The sequence below is a fragment of the Gorilla gorilla genome, chromosome 3 (genome assembly GCF_029281585.2).
Source record: "Gorilla gorilla gorilla isolate KB3781 chromosome 3, NHGRI_mGorGor1-v2.1_pri, whole genome shotgun sequence".
Classification (NCBI taxonomy): Eukaryota; Metazoa; Chordata; class Mammalia; order Primates; family Hominidae; genus Gorilla; species Gorilla gorilla.
The window spans coordinates 142,535,304-142,561,421 of record NC_073227.2 but is presented as its reverse complement, the minus strand read 5'-3'; the positions used below and the strand labels follow the sequence as shown (position 1 = coordinate 142,561,421).

The window sequence follows — 26,118 nt, the reverse complement described above, 5'->3', positions numbered from 1 at the left end:
AATATTTACCAAGTAAATGGAAAGCAAAAAAAAAAAAAAAAAAAAAAAGCAGAGGTTGCAATCCTAGTCTCTGATAAAACTGACTTTAAACCAACAAGGATCAAGAGACAAAGAATGACATTACATAATGGTAAAGGGATCAATGCAACAAGAAGAGCTAACTATCCTAAATATATATGCACCCAATACAAGAGCACCCAGATTCATAAAGCAAGTTCTTAGACTCCCACACAAAAATAGTGGGAGACTTTAACACCCCATTGTCAATATTAGACAGATCAACAAGACAGAAAATTAACAAGGATATTCAGGGCTTGAACTCACCTGTGGACCAAGTGGACCTAACAGACATCTATAGAACTCTCCACCCCAAATCAACAGAATATACGTTCTTCTCAGCACCACATTGCACTTATTCTAAAATTGACCACGTAATTGGAAGTAAAACACTCCTGAGCAAATGCAAAAGAATGGAAATCATAGCAAACAGTCTCTCAGACCACAGTGCAACCAAATTAGAAGTCAGGATTAAGAAACTCACTCAAAACCTCACAACTACATGGAAACTGAACAACCTGCTCCTGAAGGACTACTGGGTAAGTAACAAAATTAAGGCAGAAATAAGTAAGTTCTTTGAAACCAATGAGAACAAAGACATAACACAGCAGAATCTCTGGGACACATTTAAAGCAGTGTGTAGAGGGGAATTTATAGCACTAAATGCCCACAAGACAAGGTAAGAAAGATATTAAATCGACACCCTAACATTACAATTAAAAGAGCTAGAGAAGCATGAGCAAACAAATCCAAAAGCTAGCAGAAGACAAGAAATAACTAAGATCAGAGCAGAACTGAAGGAGATAGAGACATGAAAAACCCTTCAAAAAAATCAATGAATCCAGGAGCTTGTTTTTTGAAAAGATCAACAAAATAGATAGACCACTAGCCAGACTAACAAAGAAGAAAACAGAGAAGAATCAAATGGACACAATAAAAAATGATAAAGGGAATATCACCACTGATCCCAGAGAAATACAAACTATCATCAGAGAATACTATAAACTCCTCTACACAAATAAACTAGAAAATCTAGAAGAAATGGATAAATTCCTCGACACATACACCCTCCCAAGTCTAAACCAGGAAGAAGTTGAATCCCTGAATAGACCAATAACAAGTTCTGAAATTTAGGCAATAATTAATATCCTACGAACAAAAAAAAAGTCTAGGACCAGATGAACTCACAGCCAAACTACCAGAGGTACAAAGAAGAGCTGGAAGCATTCCTTCTGAAACTATTCCAAACAACAGAAAAGGAGGAAATCCTCCCTCACTCATTTTATAAGGCCAGCATCATCCTGATACCAAAACCTGGCAGAGACACAAGAAAAAAAGAAAATTTCAGGCCAATATCCCTGATAAACATTGATGTGAAAATCCTCAATAAAATACTGGCAAACTGAATCCAGCAGCACATCAAAAAGCTTATCCACCACGATCAAGTCGGCTTCATCCCTGGGATGCAAGGCTGGTTCAACATAAGCAAATCAATAAACATAATCCATCACATAAACAGAACCAATGACAAAAACCACACGATTATCTCAAAAGATGCAGAAAAGGCCTTTGACAAAATTCAATACCCCTTCATGCTAAAAACTCTCAATAAACTAGGTACTGATGGACCATATCTCAAAATACACTACTTCTGACAAACCCACAGCCAATATCATACAAAATGAACAAAAATTCCCTTTAAAAACTGCCACAAGACAAGGATGCCCTCTCTCACCACTCCAATTCAACATAGTATTGGAAGTTCTGGCCAGGACAATCAGGCAAGAGAAAGAAATAAAGGTTATTCAGATAGGAAGAGAGGAAGTCAAATTGTCCCTGTTTGCAGATGACATGATTGTATATTTAGAAAACCCCATCGTCTCAGCCCAAAATCTCCTTAAGCTGATAAGCAACTTCAGCAAAGTCTCACGATACAAAAATCAATATGCAAAAATCACAAGTATTCATATACACCAATAACAGACAAACAGCCAAATCATGAGTGAACTCACATTCACAATTGCTACAAAGAGAATAAAATACCTAGGAATCCAACTTACAAGGGATGTGAAGGGCCTCTTCAAGGAGAATTACAAACCACTGCTCAAGGAAAGAAAAGAGGACACAAACAAATGGAAAAACATTCCATGCTCTGTTCTCACTCATAAGTGGAAGTTGAACAATGAGAACTCAGTAAGGGGAACATCACACACCAGGGCCTGTTGGGGGGTGGGGGGTTAGGGGAGGGATAGCATTAGGAGAAATACCTAATGTAGATGATAGGTTGATGGGTGCCGCAAACCGCCATGGCACACATATACCTATGTAACAAACCTGCATGTTCTGCACATGTATCCCAGAACTTAAAGTATAATAAAAAAATTAAAAAAACACACACAAACATTCCATGCTCATGGATAGGAAGAATCAGTATCGTGAAAATGGCCATACTGCCCAAAGTAATTTAGAGATTCAATGCTATCCCCGTCAAGCTACCATTTGACTTTCTTCACAGAATTAGAAAAAACTATTAAATTTCATATGGAACAGAAAAAGAGCCCGCATAGCCAAGACAATCCTAAGCAAAAAGAACGAAGCTGGAGGCATCGCGCTACCTGACTTCAAACTATACTACAATGCTACAGTAACCAAAACAGCATGGTACTGGTACAAAAACAGATATATAGACCAATGGAACAAAACAGAGGCCTCAGAAATAACACCACACATCTACAGCCATCTGATCTTTGACAAACCTGATAAAAACAAGCAATGGGGAAAGGATTCCCTATTTAATAAATGGTGTTGGGAAAACTGGCTGGCCATATGCAGAAACCTGAAACTGGATCCCTTCCTTACACCTTATACAAAAATTAATTCAAGATGGATTAAAGACTTAAGACCTAAAACCATAAAAACCCTAGAAGAAAATCTAGGCAATACCATTCAGGACATAGGCATGGGCAAAGACTTCATGACTAAAACGCCAAAAGCAATGGCAACAAAAGCCAAAATTGACAAATGGGATCTAATTAAACTAAAGAGCTTCTGCACAGCAAAATAAACTACCATCAGAGTGAACAGGCAACCTACAGGATGGGAGAAAATTTTTGCAATCTATCCATTTGACAAAGGGCTAATATCCAGAATCTACACAGAACTTAAACAAATTTACAAGAAAAAAACAAACAAACCCACCGAAAAGTGGGCAAATGATACGAACAGACACTTCTCAGAAGAAGACATTTATGCAGCCAACAAACATTTCAAAGAAAGCTCATCATCAATTGTCATTAGAGAAATGTAATCTAATGGTCATTAGAGAAATGTAAATCAAAACCACAATGAGATATCATCTCACTACAGTTAGAATGGTGATTTTTAAAAAGTCAGGAAACAACAGATGCTGGAGAGGATGTGGAGAAATAGGAACACTTTTACATGGTTGGTGAGAGTGTAAATTAGTTCAACCATTGTGGAAGACAGTGTGGCAATTCCTCAAGGATCTAGAACCAGAAATACCATTTGACCCAGCAATCCCATTGCTGGGCATATACCCAAAGGATTATAAATCATGCTGCTATAAAGGCACATGCACACGTATGTTTATTGCGGCACTGTTCACAATAGCAAAGACTTGGAACCAACCCAAATGCCCATCAATGATAGACTGGATAAAGAAAATGTGGCACATATATACCATGGAATACTATGCAGCCATAAAAAGGATGAGTTCATGTCCTTTGCAGGGACATGGATGAAGCTGGAAACCATCATTCTCAGTAAACTAACACAAGAACAGAAAACCAAACACTGCATGTTCTCACTCGTAAGTGGGAGTTGAAGAATGAGAACAGATGGACACAGGGAGGTGAACATCATGCACCAGGGCCTGTTGGGGGGTGGGGGGCTAGGGGAGGGAGAGCATTAGGAGAAATACCTAATGTAGATGACGGGTTGATGGGTGCAGCAAACCACCATGGCAGGTGTATACCTAACAAACCTGCACGTTCTGCACATGTATCCCAGAACTTAAAGTATAATAAAAAAAGAATAAAAAATACAACAAAGATGAAGGAATTAGTTATTACAAACATGTTCAAGATTTAAAGCAAAATCTGAACACAGTGAGGGGACAAATAGTGAATCCAACAGAAAAAGGGAAACCATAAAAATTGAAAGTATAAAAAAATCTATAAAAATTAACCAATGTCCCAGAACAGAAGTTCTAGCAGTGAAAATTATATGAAATGAAAAATTAACTATATGGGCATAATAGGAGTTTAGACACTGAAGAAATAAAGACTGACTACTAGCAATCTTACACAATTTCAAAGGACAGAAAAAGAGTGGATGCTTCAAAAATCATTCTATTAGGTCAGCATAACCTTGACACCAAACTAACATTACAAAAAAAGAACAAGTATATATAGGCCAGCATCTCTTATAAACATAATGCAAAACTTTTAGTATTAAAATATTAGTAAATTAAAAATTTGCTATCTGTAAAAGATAATATATGTGACCAAACTGGAATTTATCCAGGAATGCAAGATTGATCATATGTTTCTAAAAAATGTAACCCACTATATTAACAACAACAAAACAATGATATAGCCTACACGAATCAACGCAATTGGTGCATAAAATTCACGTTAAGAAAACACAAATTACTGGGAGGCCAAGGCAGGTGGATCACGAGGTCAGGAGTTCGAGACCAGCCTGGCCAATATGTTGACACCGCATCTCTACTAAAAATACAAAAATTAGCTGTGTGTGGTGGCACGCCTGTAGTCCCAGCTGCTCGGGAGGCTGAGGCAGGAGAATTGCTTGAACCCGGGAGGCGGAAGTTGCAGTGAGCCAAGATTGCACCACTGTCCTCCAGCCTGGGTGACACAGCAAGACTCCAACTCCAAAAAAAAAAAAAAAAGAGAAAGAAAGAAAGAAAAGAGAAGAAAATAAAAATCAGTGGCACCGAGAAAAACAGAATTTTCTTAATCTGACAAAAGGTATCTACAAAAAAATGAAACCAAACACCATAACTAACATAATGATAAAATATGGAACATTTTCCCCTAGTTTGGGAGTAAGACTAAGATAAGAAGGTCTATCACCATTTCTATTCAATGGTGTAGTGTAGGTTTTATTGACTGTAGTAAGAAAAAAAAGAGATTGGAAAGGAAGAAGTAAAATAATTATCACTAGTCATACATGACATTATTATATAAACAGGATATCCAAAAGAATCTGTAACTACAAATTATTAGAATAAGTGAATTTAGTTAAGATTAAGTTATCAAGGTTAATATACATAAAAGTCCATTTATTTTTACATGCCATTATCAAATATACTTAAAAACAGTACCATTTGTAATAGCACAAAAAAACAAATAACTGAGAATATAATGAAATATATGCCCCTACAAAACATTACTGAAATTAAGACTTAATAAATGGTTATATCATGTTCCTGATTTGTAATTTTCACTTTTCTTAATTCTCCCTGATCCATAGAGTGAATGCAATCTCATTCAAAATTTCAGATTTTATATGGGTGTGAGTGGTAGAGGGGAGACCATGAAACCAACAAAGTGAATCTTACATTTTTATGGCTATACAAAGACTCTAAAATAGCCAAATATACTTGAAGAAAAACAAACTGGAACGCTCATATTACCAAATATCAAGACATTATAAAGCTACATAGTAATTAAGACAGTGTAGTATTGGTATAAAGACTTGACACTGGAAAAAAGACCTATATATATAAGGTTACATCAGATGTACAACTCCGATCCAGAGGAAAAATGATGGTGTTTTCAATAAATGCCGCTATGTCAACCGGCTATATTTTTAAAAGTTCTTGAACATTATGTCAAAAAATGAAAAATAACAAGTGTTGGTGAGCATGTGGAAAATCAGAGTCCTTGTGCATCGCTTGTAGGAATGCAAAATGGTGCGGCCACTGTGGAAATCAGTTTGGCAGTTCCTCAAAAAGTTAAACAAAATTGCCATATGATTCAGCAATTCTACTCCTAGGTATACTGCCAAAAAAAATGAGAGACTTAAAGAGATACTTGCACACTCATGTTCATAGCAGCAAGATTGCCAATAGCCAAGGGGTAGAAACAACCCAAATGTCTAACAGATGAACTTTTTTTTTTTTTTTTGAGACGGAGTCTTGCTCTGTCACCCAGGCTGGAGTGCAGTGGTGCAATCTCGGCTCACTGCAAGCTCTGCCTCCCAGGTTCATGCCATTCTCCTGCCTCAGCCTCCTGAGTAGCTGGGACTACAGGCGCCCGCCACCACACCCGGCTAATTTTTTGTATTTTTTAGTAGAGACGGGGTTTCACTGTGTTAGCCAGGATGGTCTCGATCTCCTGACCTCATGATCCACCCGCCTTGGCCTCCCAAAGTGCTGGGATTACAGGTGTGAGCCACCACGCCCAGCCCAGATGAACTTTTAAACAACAAAAGTGCTGTGTATCAATACAATAAAATATTATTCAGCTTTAAAAGAGGATGAAAGTTCTGACACATGCTACAAACATGGATGAACCTTGAAAACGTCATGCTAGGTAAAATAAGCCAGACACACAAAAGGACAAATATTATATTATTCCACTCAAGTGAATTATGTAGAACAAGCAAATCCATAAAACATTCAATAGACTGGAACGTCCAAGGGGCCTGGGGAAATAAGGAATGGGGAGTTACTTTCAATGGGTACAAAGTTTCCTTTTGGGATGATGAAAAACTTCTGGAAATGGAGAACACAGTGCAGTACAACATTGTGAACTTACTTAATAATACAGAATTGTACAAAAAATGGTTAAAATAGTAAATTTTATGTCACGTATATTTTACAATATAAAATGCATGAATGTTCATTGTAGCTGTATTTATAATAGAATAAATTGAAAACAACTCAAATGTCCCTACATGGGTGAAAGGATAAACAAACTGTGGTAATGTATATAATAGAACACTGTTCAGTAATGAAAAAGGGCAACTATGATACATACAACTTGGAATGAGCTCCAGATTATTATCCTGAGTTAAAAAAAAGCCAGTTTCCAAAGGTTATATGATTTATATAATATGGAATCTCAGCAACAAAAATATATTAAGACAACAGATCAGTGGTTGCCAGAGGTTAGGGGACAGAATTTGACTATAAAGGAGCAGCATGACAGAGTTATTCTGTGGTGATGAAACAATTGTGTACTTTGTGGTGGTAATTTTTCAAATCTACATATAGGAAAATATTTCATAAAACTACACACACAAAAAAGGAATGAATGCAAAAACTGGTGAAACCTAAGTAGGGTCTGTGGTCTTGTTAGTTATATTGTGTTATGTCACTTTATTGGTTTTGATAATATAATTATGTAGCACCATTGAAGGAAGCTGGGTGCTGGGTACACAGGACCTCTCTGCAACTTCTTATGAGCCTCTATTTCAGAATAAAACATTTTTTAAAATTCTGAGAGAAGAATAATTCCTTTACTTAAAAAAGCACACATTAAAATTGGTATCATATACATTCTTAATATTCCAGGAAGTTTTTGGATTTGCAAAATACAAGTCGGCTGGGTGCAGTGGCTCATGCCTGTAATCCCAGCACTTTGGGAGGCCGAGGTGGGTGGATCCCCTGAGGTCAGGAGTTCAAGACCAGTCTAGCCAACATGGCAAAACCCCGTCGCTACTAAAAATACAAAAATTAGGCATGATGACGGGCACCTGTAATCCCAGCTACTTGGGAGGCTGAGGCAGGGAGAATCACTTGAACCCGGGAGGCAGAGGTTGCAGTGAGCCAAGATCACGCCATTACACTCCAGTCTGGGTGACAGAGTGAGACTCTGTCTCAGAAAATAAACAAACAGACAAAAAAACAACAAAAAAAGGAAGAAATATACAAGTCATCTAGTGCAGTTATACAGAAAGAGTACTCATTAAAAATTTAGCAGTAAATGATCAAAGAAGACAACTCATTTGTAAGAGACTATATCTAAAGAACCCTACCAGTAAATTTAGATGTTTCTAGACATGAAAAATAGCTGTTTTTATTTTTGTTTTGAGACAGGGTCTCACTCTATCACCCAGGTTGGAGTACAGTGGCCAGATCACAGTTCACTGCAGCCTTGACCTCCTGGGCTCAAGTGATCCTCTCTCCTCAGCCAACTGAGTAGCTGAGACCACAAGCACGCACCACCAAGTCCAGGTAACTAAAAAATATTTTTTGGTAGAGATGTGGTCACACCATGTTGCCTAAGTTAGTCCCGAACTCTTGAGCTCAAGGGATTCTTCCACCTTGGCCTCTCAAAATGCTAGGATTACAGGCGTGAGCCACCACACCTGGCTTGTACTTTCACTCTTGAAAATAAAAAGTTTTAAAGTTTTCAATAAGTAAATATTAACTAACTTTTATAGGAAAGTCATTGCCTAGGAGGCAATAAATAAGTAAATAAATTTACAATTTTGTTAACAGTGCTAAGACATGCAAAAATGAATGTGATAAGAGAGTATAGCATAGCATGACGTACTATATGAGAGTTCAGAGGCAGAAGAGACATTTAAGAGCAGGAGATTTCAAAGACAATTTCATGGAGAAATTCTATTTCAGCTGCCCTAGAAAGGACAGAATTTGGATAAAGATGAAGTGGAAATGTTTGGTCTTGCTAAGCTGAGGGAACATAAGTAAAGAGAATACAGCAAGAAATACATGATATATTCAAGAAACACAGATTTAAATTGGTTGAAGAACATAGTATTGTTAAAGAAGTGGGAAGTAGTAAATAGATTACTTGTGTAGAGTCCAAAAAAAAATCATAGAATTTCTTATTGTGCAGAACACTGCAGATGCCATCAAATTTTTTCAGTTCTCAAATTCTAGTAAACTTTGACAGTTTCAGGGCTAAAATATTCAAAGTCTGACTTGAAGTACTACCAAACTGTACTCTAAAATATCTTTCTACTAATGAAACAATGCAACAGTTGATGAAAAAAACTTACAAAGAATTAACATTTTGAACAAGTACCCAAAGATATAGCTTAAAAATTTATAAAGTCATCTGTCCAAACAAGTTACATATTAGAATGTTTCTACAATAATGAATTTTTACATTACAGTCAAAGTGTAAAGCAAGACTCTGACAAGTATATTAACGCATGTAGAAAAATTAAAACTTAATTCTCAGGAAATCATTCATTTAAAAATTTTAAATAGCAACACCAACCACTGAGTAGTACACCTTTTCATTTCTACCATCATTTAACAAATGAAAATTACAGTTTCCATGAAAATAGAAAGTAATCCAGACTTAGAACACCATAGAGAAAGGCAACTCAGGCTCAGCAGAAATTTTAACACTAGAAACATGTATATTATTTCCAGGAACTAGTAACGTTTTGGTAACCAGGATGCTCCTTAACAGTATAACCGTTAAGCTAAATAAAACTAAATATTTCTGACATCTATTGTAACACAAGAAGTAACAGAATAGTAAGTTGTACTTTAATTTATAGGATGCTATGAGGATCAAAAGGTTCTGAAAAGGAAATTTGCATGCTTCCTGTTTTACTTAACAATATTCTTTCTTCTTTCTCACATCAAAGAACAATTACCTTTATCTAGGAACCATCAATTTTAGCTCATTCTCAAAGACAAAGTTGCATTTGGAAGTCACAGTGTTCTTTCATTATTGTTTTAAAGCTTGAAGATGGTCACATTAAGGTTGACTGATGGGGATCATCAATATTTTCAAAGTATTTGTACATATCTTATGTACATATTATACTCGTTATTTTTCACAAGTTCCACCTAATGCCCCTTGGAATAATTCTATCACTTCACTTCATGTGCAAAATAAAATACAACATGGGTTTGAACTGAGCTGGTCCACTTAACACACGTTTTTCCAACCAAATACAAATGAAAAACACAGTATTTTGGGGATGCAAAACCTACCTATAGAGAGAGCCAATTTATGTGGGTTCCACAGGGCTGACTGCAGGATTTGAGATTATGTGGATTCTGGTATATGCAGAAGTGGGAGGGTGTGCTGGAACCAAACAATACCACTGTTATAGTGGGGGATGACTGCATATATATATCTAAAAATACCTTCTGTTTAAAACATTGTTTCTAAAACAGATATAACTAAATGTCTGTTCTATCTTTTATAGGCACTACCTCAATACATGATCAAGACAATCATATTTGTCATTTAAAAGTTTAGAGCAGTACTTTCTAACCATACTTAGGTATGCCATGGCACAGATAAGAAAATGGCATTGCACAGTGGAGTAAATAACAGGCTGCCTGAGGCCAGAGTTAACTGTCCAGGGCTCTAGCTGTCTCAGGGCCCATACACACCTCTCAAAGGCTAAAACAACCCACTATTAGTCTCCATTCATAAGCCATCATTCATGCCTATTTTAACTACTGTACTATTTCTGCTAATAATTGAGTTCAGTTGGGGATAAGGTGGAGGGGAGCATGACAAAATACAGGCCAGGGTTAAATTTCTATGAACTCACACTGAAAATACCCTGAACATAATCTGCCCATTACTCAATGAAACTGCTTTACTTCCACTCAATTCTTCTCTTTACTCTTATTTCCCTCATTTTGGCTTCAGCCATTTCAGTAATATATTCGTATCAGCCTAGATTCTCTATAACCACAGCTCACCCAATTACAGCTGGGTCAATTCTCTGACCTGGCTAACATCCATTAGGACCCAAAACAAGTTGTAAAAATCACATTAGGTGGCTCCACTATAAATTCATGCATGTACACGAAATCTCCAAAAATTTTTTTTTAGACTGAGTTTTGCTCGTTGCCCGAGCTGGAGTGCAATGATGCAATCTCAGCTCACTGCAACCTCCGCCTCCCAGGTTCAAGTGATTCTCCTGCCTCAGCCTCCTGAGTAGCTGGGATTACAGGTGCGTGCCACCACACCTGGCTCATTTTTGGCATTTTTAGTAGAAACGGGGTTTCACCATGTTAGCCAGGCTAGCCTTGAACTCCTGACCTCAGGTGATCTGCCTGCCTCGGCCTCCCAAAGTGCTGGGATTACAGGCGTCGGCCACTCGCCTGGCAGAAATCTCCGTAATCTTTAAACAAACATTTAAAACATCCTAACCATATTATTCTCATCACCAAACTGCTAGGAAGAATAGAATGCAGACATTGCCTACAACTTCTCATCTTCCATTCATTCCTTAATGATGGCCAATCTCAATTCTGATACTACTTTTTATTATTATTCTGCAGGGTGGTATTTTTCAAAGTGTGGACAAAGTACCACCTGTATCAAATCACCTGTAATAACTTGTCAAAATGCAGATTTGGGAACTTTCCCCTGATTTGCTCAGACTATCTTGGAGTGGTGCTTCTCCCGAGCAACCAGGTTTGGGAACTGCTGTTTTAGACACCAGTGAACTCATGGTTGCCAAATCAAAAGTTATTTTTGTAGTTCTCATTCTCCTTGACCCCTCTGCAGCATTTGAGAATGCTTATTTTATTCTCTTTGTGCTATCCTCACTCTACACTTACCTGTCAAAGAACTCCATGTTTCCTTATTTTTCCAAATCCAATATTTGGGTGTTCCTTGAGGTTCTAGCCCTAATCCTCTTTGTATACTCCCTGAAGAGGCAAACATCTTTTCTCACAACTTCAATAATTACCGTTAATTATCTGCATAATATTTGCAAACGACTGATTTCCCAACCTTTTACCAAAGGTCCAAAACTTTCTTAAGGTCTCTGTTACCATATTTCTTATTACTATCTATCTCCAATTAACCATCTTATTACCATCTTAAAAATGTCAAAACTTCAAATCTTTTCAGCCAAATCATATTCCATTCTTGACTTCTCTACTTGTAGTAATGGTACCTCCAGTCACCCAGCTCAAAGTCATGGAGTCACCTTTGTCTAGTCCATCTCCTTTATTTCATATATTCTGTTTTCACTGCCTAGCATCCCATCGTTACTTGAATTTATCTTCTTTATAAATGGTAACAACCCTGGTTTGGGTCATCATTATCTATTATGTAGGCTATTATCATGGCCTCCTAAATTTCTAGTTTTCTCTTCTCTAATCTTGAACACAATTCATCTCTAATCTTTATTATTTCCAAATATAATGCGTTTTCTCTCCCACTTCAGCCTACCAAATTTTACCCATCCTTCAGTGCTTGCCTTAGATCACCTGAGAGCTAAAAGGGGGCTTAAACTTAGATACGAGCAATTTAGTGGTTTTTGAACAATTTTAAAAGTGGAAGTTTAGAAGTCTGAATTTAGAAGTTTGGTTTTCTTCAAGCAAACTATCCTGTAGAACTTCAATACATAACATATGAGAGATGAAAAGCACAGCTGTTTTTGATGAAGGGCAGCCTGGAGCCCTTCCCACAACGTCTTTATCCTTGAACAAAGAATGAAAATCATTAGTCTAAACTTCATCCTTGCAAAGATAAAGAACTGAAGAGAGATTAAATGATTTACAGTAGTCTCAGCCATAAAAGCAAATGTTGGGCTTCACGTCCATTTCCTGACCTTTCTACTAAATGACTGCCTTCTACTCGATGCCATCTCCTTTATCCTTTATGAAGTCTCTCTTGATATCCCTTATCTAGACAAAATCCTTCCTTTCTCTAAACCAAAACACCACATATAATTGAATGCACATAGTATATAGAGACAGCAACTACATGTTGAATAAATGAGTGGTACTTAGTAGATTTTGTCTATAAAGCAGTTGGACATTTTTATCTTCCCCTTAAAACTGCAAATTTCTTAAGGAAATAAATTGTCTTTTACTGGTCCTCATGGCAGTGCTTAACTCTGGGCTTTTTACTAATGAGGCAGAACTTTCAGACACAAATAAAAGTACTCGGTGCTTTCCCACATTTTATAAGTGTCAGCTAAAAGCAAAATACTTATGAATGGAAGAGCCAAGAGAAGGTGAAAGATCTTGTATTTTCAAAGGCAAATTTACTATCAAGAAGTGAAATAATAGAAGGCTGAACATTTGCTATGAAAAGAAACAGCCCTGCAAAGAAAATAAAAATATTTAAGAGGGAAATAGCAGTTGCAGAAATAAGCAATAAATACTATGTAACTAATGGAAATGGAATTTATTAATATTGTGTTTATTTTAATCCACATGAAACTGCCCATATTTTGATCCTTTTTAATCCACCAAAAAGGCAACTTCACATGATTCAACCTAGTATCAGTAGAGTTTAGATTACTGAAAGATGTCTTTCCAGCATGACTTCACTGTTCATTAACTAAATTCTACCATACTTTTAGAACAGACAAAAAACCAAAACAATTTATATAAACCTCGTCTGTGATTATAAGAGTTCATGTGGGGTAGTTGTGAGATTTATAAGTTTAGTAAAGATCTAAGGTAAGGGGGACAAACTCTGAGAACCAATCATGTTTAATATATCTGTGATTGTAAACCAAGGAATAGGATGTAGAAGTAAGGGACAAACAATTTCACTAAAGATACTTATCCTAACTCAAAAGTAAGTAAACTTTCCCTTTTTTCTTTCTAATCACTGTATAAACACATACAGATATAAAGCTAAGCAGTCTTTTACTGACTTAGAAATCCCTGTTAATCTAAATTATAAATAATTAAATCACATTTGGTACAGATAGATCTTGTAGAACAGTTGAAAATGGGCAATCTTATTTAATGCATATACGATAATCCTCTATTAATGGAATAACTACTTTATCAAACTATTCCTTAACATGGTTAATATTTTTCTACATTTATATGTGCAGTTTGCATTCATGAACTCCTTTAACATGAGAGCTGTTTTAGGTATTGTTTCTTTACTAACACCTAGCATGGTGACTGACAAATATTAGGCAGTCAAATGTTTGTTGAATTCATCAATGAGTACAAATCATTATTTTTATTCTTGACTTCCAATATTTAATTTTCAAAAAACTGAGTGAGATGCCAGGATACAATGTTGAATATGGTAGCCATATGGACAGCTTTAAAGCAAAAACTTAAAAGGAAATCTCTATTAAACTACAAAAAGGAAAATGGCTTTACAATATCTGTCAAAATAAATACAAAATGGCTACATATTCAAACAGGTAAGTCCTTTTCCGAGAAAATGAAAAAGTAAAAAGCCCTAATGTTTCAATATAATTTGGCAGGAATATTTAGAAATTTTCAGCAATCATTGCACATTGCTGAATAAGACTCTGATTCTGAAAGTTGAAAACCACCAATATTTTAAAAACATTTTTACTAGTCAAAACACACCAAACAATACAAGATTTTTAATGTGATAATCGATTGCCTATTTCACATGTTAAATTGCTCTATGCAGGGAGATTTCACAATCCAGGATCCATAGCCATGTTGTTGTAAGTAGGATTTCAACTTACATTTAGCTTCTTGATAGGAGGCAGACATACACTAGAGAAGAAAGAAAAAATGAATTATAGAAAATAGGCAGCATTTGATTGCTGAAAAGTAGCCCCAATACTGTTTCTTTAGCTTGAAATTTTAAAAAGTTAATCAAAGTATTTTTTAATTCCTATATTTTAATATTTTTGAAGCTAAAAAATTTCCTTCCCAACACTCCTAAAGAGTAATTATTCTCCTTTTTTTTTTTTTTTTCCTAAGAGCCAAGGTCTTGTTCTGTCATGCAGGCTGGAGTATGGTGGCATGATCACTGAATTCCTGGGCTCAAGCCATCTTCCAGCCTCAACCTCCTGAGTTGCTAGGACTATAGGCATGCACCACCATGCCCTGCTATTTTTTTTTTATTTTTTGCAGAGGCAAGGTCTTGCATGTTGCCTAGGGTGGTCTTGAACTCCTGGCCTCAAGTGGTCCTCCCATCTTGGCCTCCCAAAGCTCTGGGCAGGCATGAGCCACCACACCTGGCCAGTTTTTCTTCTTCTTTTTTTTTTTTTTTTTTTTGAGACGGAGTCTCGCTCTGTCGCCCAGGCTGGAGTGCAGTGGCATGATCTCGGCTCACTGCAAGCTCCGCCTCCTGGGTTCACGCCATTCTCCTGCCTCAGCCTCCCGAGTAGCTGGGACTACAGGCGCCCGCCACCACGCCCGGCTAATTTTTAGTATTTTTAGTAGAGACGGGGTTTCACCGTGTTAGCCAGGATGGTCTCGATCTCCTGACCTCGTGATCCACCCGCCTCGGCCTCCCAAAGTTTTTTTTTTTTTTTAACATTTTAAATTAAAAGATTAATCATACTAATTGCAGAAAATTTGAAAAACAGACAAAATATAAAGAAGGAAATAAAAATTATCGGTAATCACAAAACTCGATGGTGGCAGATAAAACTAATGGTGGTAGATAGCCACCATTAATATTTTGGCGAATTTTCATTTTTTATAAATGAAAATATAAATGAACTTTTAACAAGCTGGTTTTATTGAGATACAATTTACATACCATGAAATTCATCCATTGTTAAGTGCATTGTTTGGTGTTTTTTAATGAATTCATAGAGGCATGTAAATATCAGCATAGTCCAGTTGTGAAACAAATCCCTCACCTCTAAAAAGTTCCACTGTACTCACCTGCAGTCCTGGTGCCAGTACCAGCCCTAAACCCAGACAACCATGAATCTACTTGCTGTCTCTAGAGTTTTGCTTTTTCTAAAAAATTCATATAAATTAACTAACACAATAAGGATCCTGTTATGTCAGGCTTCTTTCAGTTCATTTACGTTGTTTCATGTATCAGTAGCTTGTTCCTTTTTATTGCTGATTAATATTCCATTGCAGTGGTATAATATTCCATTGTAGGGGTATAACACATTTTGTTTATGTATTCACCAGCTGATTAACATTTGAATTGCTTCCAGTTTTTGGCTTTTCTGAATAATGCTATTATAAACATGCATGTAAATACCAGTGGAATTGCTGATCACACATTTACCATCTTAAGAAAATGCCAAACTGTTTTCCAAAGTGGCATTTTCTCATAATCTGTAGTTTGTATTTTCATTTTCTTAATGATGAATTTTGAAAAGCAAGCATTTTATTTTGGAGTCAAATGATCAATTTCTTTTTGGGTTATACTTTTGGTATCACATCTAAGAAATCTTTGCCTAATAATGTAAATATTTTCTAATTTATATTTAATAATGTAAATATTTTCTCATATTTTATTTGAAAGTTTTATAGTTTTAGCTCTTAGATCTAAAGTCCACTTTGAGTTAATTTTTGTGTACGACTGACATAAAGATCTAAGTTAATTTTTTGTTTTACCCACACATATCCCACCATTTCAGCACTATTTGTTGAAAAAATGATTCTCCCATAGAATTGGCACTTTCGTACAAAAGCAATTGATCATATGTGTATAGATTTATTTCTGTTCCACTGATCTATATTTCTATATTACATCAATACATTGTCTTAATTACTATAGCCTTATTGTAAGTTTTGAAAGTAGGTAAGTTTTCCAACTTTCTTCTTTTTCAAAATTCTTTTGGTTCTTAAATGGCCTTTGGATTGCGCTGGATGCGGTGGCTTACACCTGTAATCCCAGCACTTTGGTGGGTGGAGCACTTGAGGTCAGAAGTTCGAGACCTGCCTGGCCAACATGGTGAAACCCCATCTCTACTAAAGATACAAAAAATTAGCCGGGCGTGGTGGTGGGTGCCTGTAATGTCAGCTACTCGGGAGGCTGAGGCAGGAGAATCACTTGAACCCAGAACGCAGAGGTTGCAGTGAGCCGAGATCATGCCATCACATTCCAGCCTGGGTGACAGACCAAGACTCCGCATCAAAAAAAAAAAAAAAAAAAAGGCCTTTGGATTTCCATATCAATTTCACAATCAGCTTGTCAATTTCTACACAAAACCCTGCTGGAACTTTAATTTTGCATTGAAACTATAAATTAATTTGGAGAGAAGTGACACCTAACAATACTGTTTTCCAATGCATGATGATGGTACATCTCTCCATTTACTTAGGTCTCCTTCAATTTCTCTCATCTATGTTTCATCATTTCCAGTGTACAGGTCTTGCATTTCTTTTGTTAAATTTAATCCTCTGTGTTTACACACGAACACACACACACACAAATGTACACGTTTGGTGCTATTGTGGATGAAGCTGTTTTCTCAATTTTTTGAGCATTCATTCCTAGTATATAAACAATTTATTTTTCTATATTGCTCTTATATCTTGTGACCTTGCTAAAGTCACATATGATCCAGTTGTTTGTTTTTGGTAGTTGCCAAAGTATATTTTACCTACAAGATGATACAATTTAGGAATATGTCTTCATCCTTTACGGTACAGGTACCTTTTAATCTCTTTTTCTTTCCGTGCTGCACTGGCTAGGACCTAGAGAACAGTGTTGAATACAAGTGCTGAGAGCACACATTCTCGCCTTCTTCCTCAATCTTGAGTAGGGAAAAGAGTTATTCAGTCTTTTCACCATTAAGCAGAATGTCAATGGTAGGCTCTTCATTGATGCCCTTTATGAAGGTGAGGAAGTTCACTTCTATTCCTTGTTTGTTCAGTGTTTTTATTGTGAATGGGTGCTGGACTTTGTCAAACGCATTTTGTATGTCTTTTGAGATAATTATACAAATTTTAAACTTGAATTTATTCATATGGTGTGTTACATATAATAATTTTCTGATCTCAAATCAACCTTGCATTCCTGGTATAAACCACCTTGGTTGTGGAGTATAATCCTTTTTGTATGTTGCTGAATTTGGTTTGTCAATATCTTGCTAAGGATTTTCACATTTATTTTCATGAGAGAGATTGGTTTGTAGTTTTCATTTCTTGTAAGGTTTTCTTGCCCACTTTTGGTACCAGGGTAACACTGGACTTGTAAAATGAGTAGAGAAGTGTTTTCTCCTCCATTTTCTGAAAGAGCTTTTGTAGGATTTATATTATAGTTTGCTTATATGTTTGACAGAATTCACCAGTGAAGTCACATATGTGTCTGAGATTTTCTTTAGGAAAATAATTTAATTAGTAATTTGATTTCTTAAGTTCTATTTGGATATTCTATTTTTGAGTCAGTTTTTATGATTTGTGTCTTTCTAGGAATATGTCCATTTCATCTAACGTGTCTGCTGACAAACAGTTGTTCATAATCCCTTATAATAATTTTAAGCTTCTTAAGGTCTGTAGTGATGACCATTTTTTTAAAAATTCCAGATTTTGATAATTTGTGTTATCTGTTATTTTTTTCTTGGTTAATCTAGCTAAAGGATTACCAAGTTTAACTTTTTAATGAACCAAATTTAGATTTTTTCCTACTATTTTTTTCTATTTTCAATTTCACTGATTTCTATTCTGATTCATTACATTTCTTTATTTCCTTCCTTCCACTTACTTTGATTCTGATTTGCTCTTCTTCTTCTGGCTTCTTGAACTGGAAGCTCCAATAACTGATTTTTAAGATTCTTTTCTAATACAAGCATTTAAAGCTATACATTTCTAAGTACTTATTTATATAGTCATTCCTTGGTATCCATGGGGAATTGGTTCAAGGACCCCCTAGAAATACCAAAATCTGCAGATGCTCAAGTCCCTTATATAAAATGGCATGGTATTTGCATATAACCTAGGTACATTCTCTCATATACTTTAAATCATCCCTAGATTATTTATAATACCTAATACAATATAAATTCAATGTAAATCGTTGTTATACTATATTTTATTTGTATTATTTTTATTTGTGTTTTTTTTTTTTACTTTTCCTTTTCTTCCCCCAAATATTTTCGATCCATAGTTGGTTGAATCTGAGGATGCATAACTTATGGATACAAACGGCCACCTGTATTCCATAAATTTTAATATATCACATTTCACTGTCACTTAGTTCAAGATATTTCTTAGTTTTCCTAATAATTTCTTCCTTGAACCATGAGTTATTCGGAGGCAAGTTAACTTCCAAATATATAGCAATTTCTCATATTTCATTCTGTTCTTGATTTCTAATTTAATTCCACAGTGGTTAGAACAACTTGGCATGATTTTAATCCTTTTAAGATTACTGAGACTTGTTTTATGACCTATGCTGAAGAATGCTCCATGTGGGCTTGAAAAGAACATATATTCTGCTGTTGTGTAGAGTGTTTTCTACAGGTCAGTGAGTTTTGATTGGTTGGTAGTGTTCAAATATCCTATATTTTTACTGATTTTCTGTGGAGTTGTTCTATCAATTACTGACAAAGGAGAATTAAAACCAACTACAGTTGCTGAATTGTCTATTTTACTTTACAATTCTGTCAGATTTTGCTTGTGTATTTTACGGCTTTGTTTTTACACCCACATACACATATCTTTCTGATGTATTGACCTTTTTTACCACTGTAAGATGTTGCTCTTTGTCTCTAGCAATATTTCTCCTCTTCATGTATATTTAATATAAACATTCCAGCTGTCTTGTTATCATTTACATGATAGGTCTTTTTTCATCCTTATAACTTGCAATTTATTTGAGACTGAATTTAAAATGTGTTTGTTGCAGACAGCATATATTTGAATCAGGCTTTTTTTTAACCCAATCTGACAATCTGTCATTTGACTGGAGCAGTTAGTCTACTTTATTGTAATTATTGATACGGTGAATTTATATCTGCCATTTTACTATTTATTTCTCACATCTTATGTCCTTTTACAATTTCTCTGCTTTTTCCTTACTGTCCTATAGTTTAAGAAAAATGTTTTACTGAACTATTTTAATCCTTCTGTTGGTATTTTATCAATAGTTTTTCATTTATTTTCTTCATGGTTACATTAGGAATTACAATATACCTCTTTACATATTTGATTTCAGATTCATACTGGCTTATGGTAAAACAGTAACTTTATTTCAATATAGAGCGATTTCTTACCAAATCCTTTGTTATACTGTCATATATACTGCATCTAAGTCATAAACAACAACACAGTGTTGTTTTAAACAACTTTTTAGAAAGAAAATAAGAGCAAATATATAGACATGCATGCACACACACTCATAGGTCTCATGTTTATCCACATAATTATCATTTTCAGTATTTATTATTCCTTCCTGTGGATTTGCTATCATCTGGTATATTTTTTTCCAAGCCTCAAGTACTTTCTTTGGAATTCCATTTAGGGAAGTACTGCTAACAACACATTTTCTTAATGTTAGTTTAACCTATGAATGTTCTTATTTTGCTTTTATTTCTGAAGGATTATTTTCCTGGACATAGAATCCTTGGTTGCCAGGATTTTTCCTTCAGCACCTTGAACCTGCCATTATACTGCCCTTTGGGCCTCCACTGTCTCTTTTATAACAGCTTTGTTAAGATATAATTCACGAGTCACAAAATTTACCCTTTAAAGTGTACAATTCAGCTTTCAGTATATTCAATAATTTGTGCAGCCATCACCATTAATTTTAGATCTTATCCATCATCCCAGAAAGAACTTTGTATCTATTAGCAGTCACTCCTAATTCTTCCCCCTCTAGCGCCTGAAAACCACTATTTTCTGTCTCTATGCATTTGCCTATAATAGACATTTCATATAAATCAAACCATATGATATGGGGCCTATGCATTCTTTCACTTGACATAATATCTTATTGTATCTGGGCTCTCAATTATATTCCACTGTCTATATGCCAGTACCACACTGTCTTGATTACTGTAGTTTTATAGAAAGTTTTGAAACTAAGAACTACGTATTTTTCAACTTTTTTTCTTTTTTAATTTTTTTTGGCTATTTTGGGATGGCCTCCACTGTTGCTAATAAGAAATCAACACACTAAGCCTTTGTAAAACTTCTACCATCTTCTGATCAACTTGTATGTGAAAGAGAATGTACTGAATGTTACAGTCAGCTCTCAAGTATCCCTTGGCTTGTATCCTTGATGGGCTCTCTTGGGTATTCCCTGCACATGAGTGCAGTTTTTCAGTCAGCCAGGAAAATATGAAGAATTTACCTCAGCCCTTTCAGGGCTCTCTCATTTTCCAAATCTCCTTGTTAACTTGCTAGTTGGCCTACCACTTGCCTCCAACCAGGATGGCAACCTTGGGCCAACAAAGTTACCAGTTTTCCCCATTCATTTCCTACCAAGTTTGGCATTTAAGCCAACAAAACTGCAAACTTTCATTCCCCTGTCCCAAATCAAGTATACCTCCTCTGAAAGCAAAGCTGCTGCTTTTGGTGATAGCCTCACTGGGTCAAAAAACTACAGTTCTTGGCATTGAAACCAGCAGAGAGGAAGAAAATGAGAATGAGAAAATGAATGAGAAAAGCCTTGGGCAAGGCCATGCACTCCTGTAATTCTTGCTCAAAGTAATAGCAGTTTTTCCTTCTTCTTTTTTTTTTTTTAAAGAGAAATAGGGTCTTGCTCTGTCCCCCAGGCTGAAGTGCAGTGGTGTGATTATAGCTCACAGCAGCATTGAACTCCTGGGCTCAAGTGATCCTCCCACCTCAGCCTCCCAAGTAGCCAGAACTAGAGCTGTGGGCCACCATGTCCAGCTAATAATAAGAGTTTGTGAGGAATACACACTTTTTAATGTTTTTTCTGCCTTTTGTCAATGTCCAGAGTTATGGAAGGTTGTTTTTGACAATTTTGTCTGGTTTTCTACTTGTTGTTATAGTGATTTACAACTTCTTTATGCCACAAAACTAGAAATAGTCTAGAAAAGCTTTTATACTTAAAAATATGTGATTATGTATACATACACCTGTAATTAATGTAACGGCTTTACAGGCTGTAATCACACAGGTTGAGCATTAAGTTGGTAAAATTGGTAAAATTAAAACACTTTCATATAATGCTGTATCATTATTGGCATTAGGATAGCAAAACAATTTACATTTAATATTTAATAATGGTAACATGGAAGTATGTTCATGTCAGCCAGGCACGGTGGCTCAAGCCTGTAATCTCAGAACTCTGGGAGGCTGAGGCGGGTGGATCACCTGACGTGAGGAGTTCAAGACCAGCCCGGCCAACATGGCGAAACCCCGTCTCTACTGAAAGTACAAAAATTAGCCCAGCATGGTGGTGTGCACCTATAATCTCAGCTACTCAGGAGGCTGAGGCAGGAGAATTGCTTGAACCCAGGAAGCAGACGTTGCAGTGAGCTGAGATCGTGCCATTGCACTCTAGCCTGGACAACAGAGTAAGACTCCATCTCAAAAAAAAAAAAAAGGATGTTCATGTCATATCACATAGAAAGAAAAAGTAGATTAAAACATACCATACCCAATATGGTCTTATTTTTAAACAGATACATACACAAATACGTATATATGAGAAGGAACTGAAATAACATGCTCACATTAAAAGACTGAGTATTAACTTTGAATAGTAAGTGGAATTACAAGTATTAATATTTTTCCTGTATTTTTAAAACTTCAAATTTTTGACTTAAACTTACATTATGTTTATGTAAAATATATTTTGGAAGAGAGAAAAAGGCTATGTACCTTACCTACTAAATCAGGTTCAAATCAAGATGCTGAAATTAAAGTTTTTTTCACAACTTTAAAATAGAAAAATTCATATATCTTAAATAATGTATTCTTTTAGAATACTTAACATTCTATAGTTAGTACAATTAATACCATATACAGAATAAATTTTATTAACATTTTGTTTCTCTGGTATGACATAGCAGGTTTTAAGTGCTATGTAACTTACACTGTCAAAATAAGTATATACCATACTAAAATGGCTACTTTAAATGGCAATACTTATTTACATATCTAATTTCTGACATGTTCATTTAAAAACCAATTTTACCATTACCTGGTAATATCTTATATTCAGGAAGTATTCAACAAACTTTTGCTAAGGATAATCATTTTAAAATGACCACATTAATGTCTTAAATTTTATTCCTATGATAACTTTATTCCTTTAAGGACTTACCTTAGCTGCATGATATGTACCAGCTTCAAGTAATTCTTTTTTAGCTTCTTTGGCAAGCAGGTTAAACCGACTTAACATTGCAGCCTTACAAAGCCGACTTGCCATTGACATACCACTTTTAAATGGGGAACTAAGCAGAGAGAAATAAAATTTTTTAAATTTCTTTTTCAGTAATTTATGTTGGCAATTGTATAGATTAAAATCAACATGGATCTACAAAATATTTCTTGATTATTTGCAATATACATAGTAATTTTTTTTACATAAGAGGCATTCTTAATATTTACTTTCTGAAGTAAATTTCTTAAATTACATTTTAAATTATTTAGTATTGCATCAAAAATTAATGTAGAAGATTGACCTTGGCACATTTCTATTGTATGAAGCAAAATTAATCTATGATGATACAAATTAAACAGTGGTTCTATGAGGGATTCACCGGAAATGGGTATGGAAATACTTTCTGCATTTTGACTAGAATGACGGTTACATAGGTATACAAAAATATCAAAATTAATGAAACTGTATAATCTATTTCGTGTTTCACTGCAAGAAGTTTTGGCTCAATAAAAGTGTAACATATACACATAACCTATGTCACAACCCTTCCTGTATGTGTATATTATGTGCATGTAGATGTGTAATTTGGGTTTCTAATGAAAGTGGGTCCCTAGATCATGAACATTTTTGCTACTGTAACTTTTCCCCTTTATTGTATCTTCTCACTAGTTGTTCTTAGGATAGATAACAAAAACAGTCAAAATCCTTCATTCCTCCTAGTTTCCAGTTATTTGCAATGTGACTTTTCAGATCCTCACATCAACAGGCATGGCTGATTTTCCCTTCCCTTGAATTTTACTAGCCTTGTGATTTGTTTTAGCAAACACAATAGACAGTGTGATAATTCTGAATCTAGGCCTGGAGATACCTTGTGTTCTTATTTTCTTGGCACTGCTGCCTCTCCCATGTGACCCTGCTAGGACTAGCCTACTAGAGGGTAAGTGAACACAGGCTAAGATCAGCTCACCTGACCTTCAGTTGACCAACAGTTGACCCCAGATGTGTGGGAAAGCCCAAGAAAATCCAGAAAAACCATTCAGCTGACTCAAGAACTTCCAAGTAGTAACAATAGTTGTTTTAAACAACTAAGTTTTGAGGTAGTTTATACACAGCAATAGCTAACATACACTCATGTGTACAAAATCTATTGATTTCTACATATTAATTTTCCACCATGACACTTTTGTTGCAGTGGTTTTGATAATTTTCTTGATTTTTGGATATAAATACCATCTTCAAAGACTGATAATTGTAGCTCCTTCTTTCCAATATTTTCTCTCATTTCCCTTGTCCAAATATATTAATGTCTCCAGTAAAATGTTGAGTAACAGCAATAACAGTAAATAATGTCTTGCTCTGAATGTTAGTGGGAATGCCTCTGACATTTTATCAACCATGATAATATTTTTTGACTAATAAAGATACACTTTATCCTGTAAAAAAACTACCTAGCTATTCCTTTTTATTGAGTACCTTAATCTAGAATAGTTGTAGAGCTAAATTATTTATACACCTTCTTAGAATTTATAGAGATAAACATATGGTATTTTCCCTAGATTAATTAATATGACACATTAGTAAGAGTTTCTAGTCTGGTATTATTTCAATTACGTTACTATCTTAGTATTCCTAGAAAAAATGCCAGTTGGTGTTACTGTATAAAACATATTATTGTAATGTGCTGTTAAATTCTGCTCCCTGATCTTTTATACAGCAATTTTTCTTGGATATAGGTGAGTTTGGTCTGTAATTTTGTGTGGTGGAGAGGAGGAGCAGCAATTTCTTTTGTAAACTTTTAAGTTCAGGGGTACATGTGCAGGTTTTTTATATAGATAAATGTGTGTCATGGAGGTTTGTTGTACTGACTATTTCATCACCCAAGTATTAAGCCTAGTATGCATTAGTTATTTTTCCTGATCGTCTCCCTCCTCCCACTCTCCACCATCTGAAAGGCCTCACTGTGTGTTGTTCCCCTCTATGTGTCCACGTGTTCTCATCATTTAGCTCCTACTTATAAGAGAGAACATGCGAGATTTAGTTTTCTGTTCCCGTGTTCATTTGCTAACGATAGTGGCCTCCAGCTCCATCCATGGCCCTGCAGAGGACATGATCTCATTCTTTTTTATGTCTGCATAGTATTCCATGATGTATATGTACCACATTTTCTTTATCCAGTCCATCATTGATGGACATTTGGAATGATTCCATGTCTTTGCTATTGTGAATAGTGCTGCAATGAGCATATGCATGCAAGTGTCTTTATAACAGAATGATTTATATTCCTTGGGGTATATACCCAGTAATGGGATTGCTGGGTCAAATGGTATTTCCATCCTTAGGTCTTTGAGGAATTGCCACACTGTCTTCCACAACGGTTGAACTAATTTACACTTCCACCAATAGTGTATATGTGTTCCTTTCTCTCCACAACCTCACCAGCATCCGTTTTTTGACTTTTTGATAATAGCCATTCTGATTGATGTGAGATAGTATCTCATTGTGGCTTTGATTAGCAATTTTAAAAAATCAGATTTAAGTATCATATACTTGTTTCATCAAAGTATTTCGATGCTTTCCATCTTTTTGGATAGCAGTGGAATTATCTGCTTTTTAAAGGTTTAGAAAAAACCCTCTGAACTACCTCAGAATGGTACTTTGAGGAACAGTTAAGGTGCCTTCTTGGTAACTTTCTCATGAAAATAACGTTTATTGGTGGCTCACGCCTGTAATCCCAGCACTTTGGGAGGCCAAGGCGGGCGGATCATGAGGTCAGGAGATAGAGACCATCCTGGCTAACACGGTGAAACCCCCTCTCTACTAAAAATACAAAAAATTAGCTGGGTGTGGTGGCGGGCGCCTGTAGTCTCAGCTACTCGGGAGGCTGAGGCAGGAGAATGGTGTGAACCAGGAAGGTGAACCCGGAAAGTAGAGCTTGCAGTGAGCCAATATCGCGCCACTGCTCTCCAGCCTGGGCGACAGAGCAAGACTCCGTCTCAAAAAAAAAAAAAAAGAAAATAACGTTTATATTTTTCCTCCTTCTATATATAAGTTTTGCAAGTAATGTTTTCCTAGAAATTTATCCATTTCATTCAGG

The 26,118-nt window shown here is 35.7% G+C and overlaps 1 protein-coding gene and 1 long non-coding RNA gene across 9 annotated transcripts in view; both read right to left on the bottom strand.

The window, feature by feature from the left end:
• Nucleotides 1-6,309: 6,309 nt before the first annotated feature.
• Nucleotides 6,310-11,710, bottom strand: LOC134758359 (uncharacterized). The gene is made up of 3 exons (XR_010133487.1): nucleotides 11,621-11,710; nucleotides 10,028-10,121; nucleotides 6,310-6,747 (listed from the first exon to the last, which is right to left on the bottom strand). It is a non-coding gene; the product is annotated as an uncharacterized lncRNA (long non-coding RNA).
• A 2,618-nt stretch (nucleotides 11,711-14,328) lies between these two features.
• The window catches only part of ADAD1 (adenosine deaminase domain containing 1), a 50,491-nt gene continuing 38,701 nt past the window's right edge, over nucleotides 14,329-26,118 (bottom strand). For all 8 annotated transcript variants that reach the window (XM_055385639.2, XM_031010087.3, XM_031010091.3 and 5 more), the window contains exons 11-12: nucleotides 22,965-23,094; nucleotides 14,329-14,518 (exon numbers count right to left, since the gene is read on the bottom strand). In XM_055385639.2, coding sequence (XP_055241614.1) covers nucleotides 14,405-14,518; nucleotides 22,965-23,094 — 244 coding nt within the window. In that variant the 3' untranslated portion in view covers nucleotides 14,329-14,404. The remainder of the gene's footprint in view (nucleotides 14,519-22,964; nucleotides 23,095-26,118) is intronic.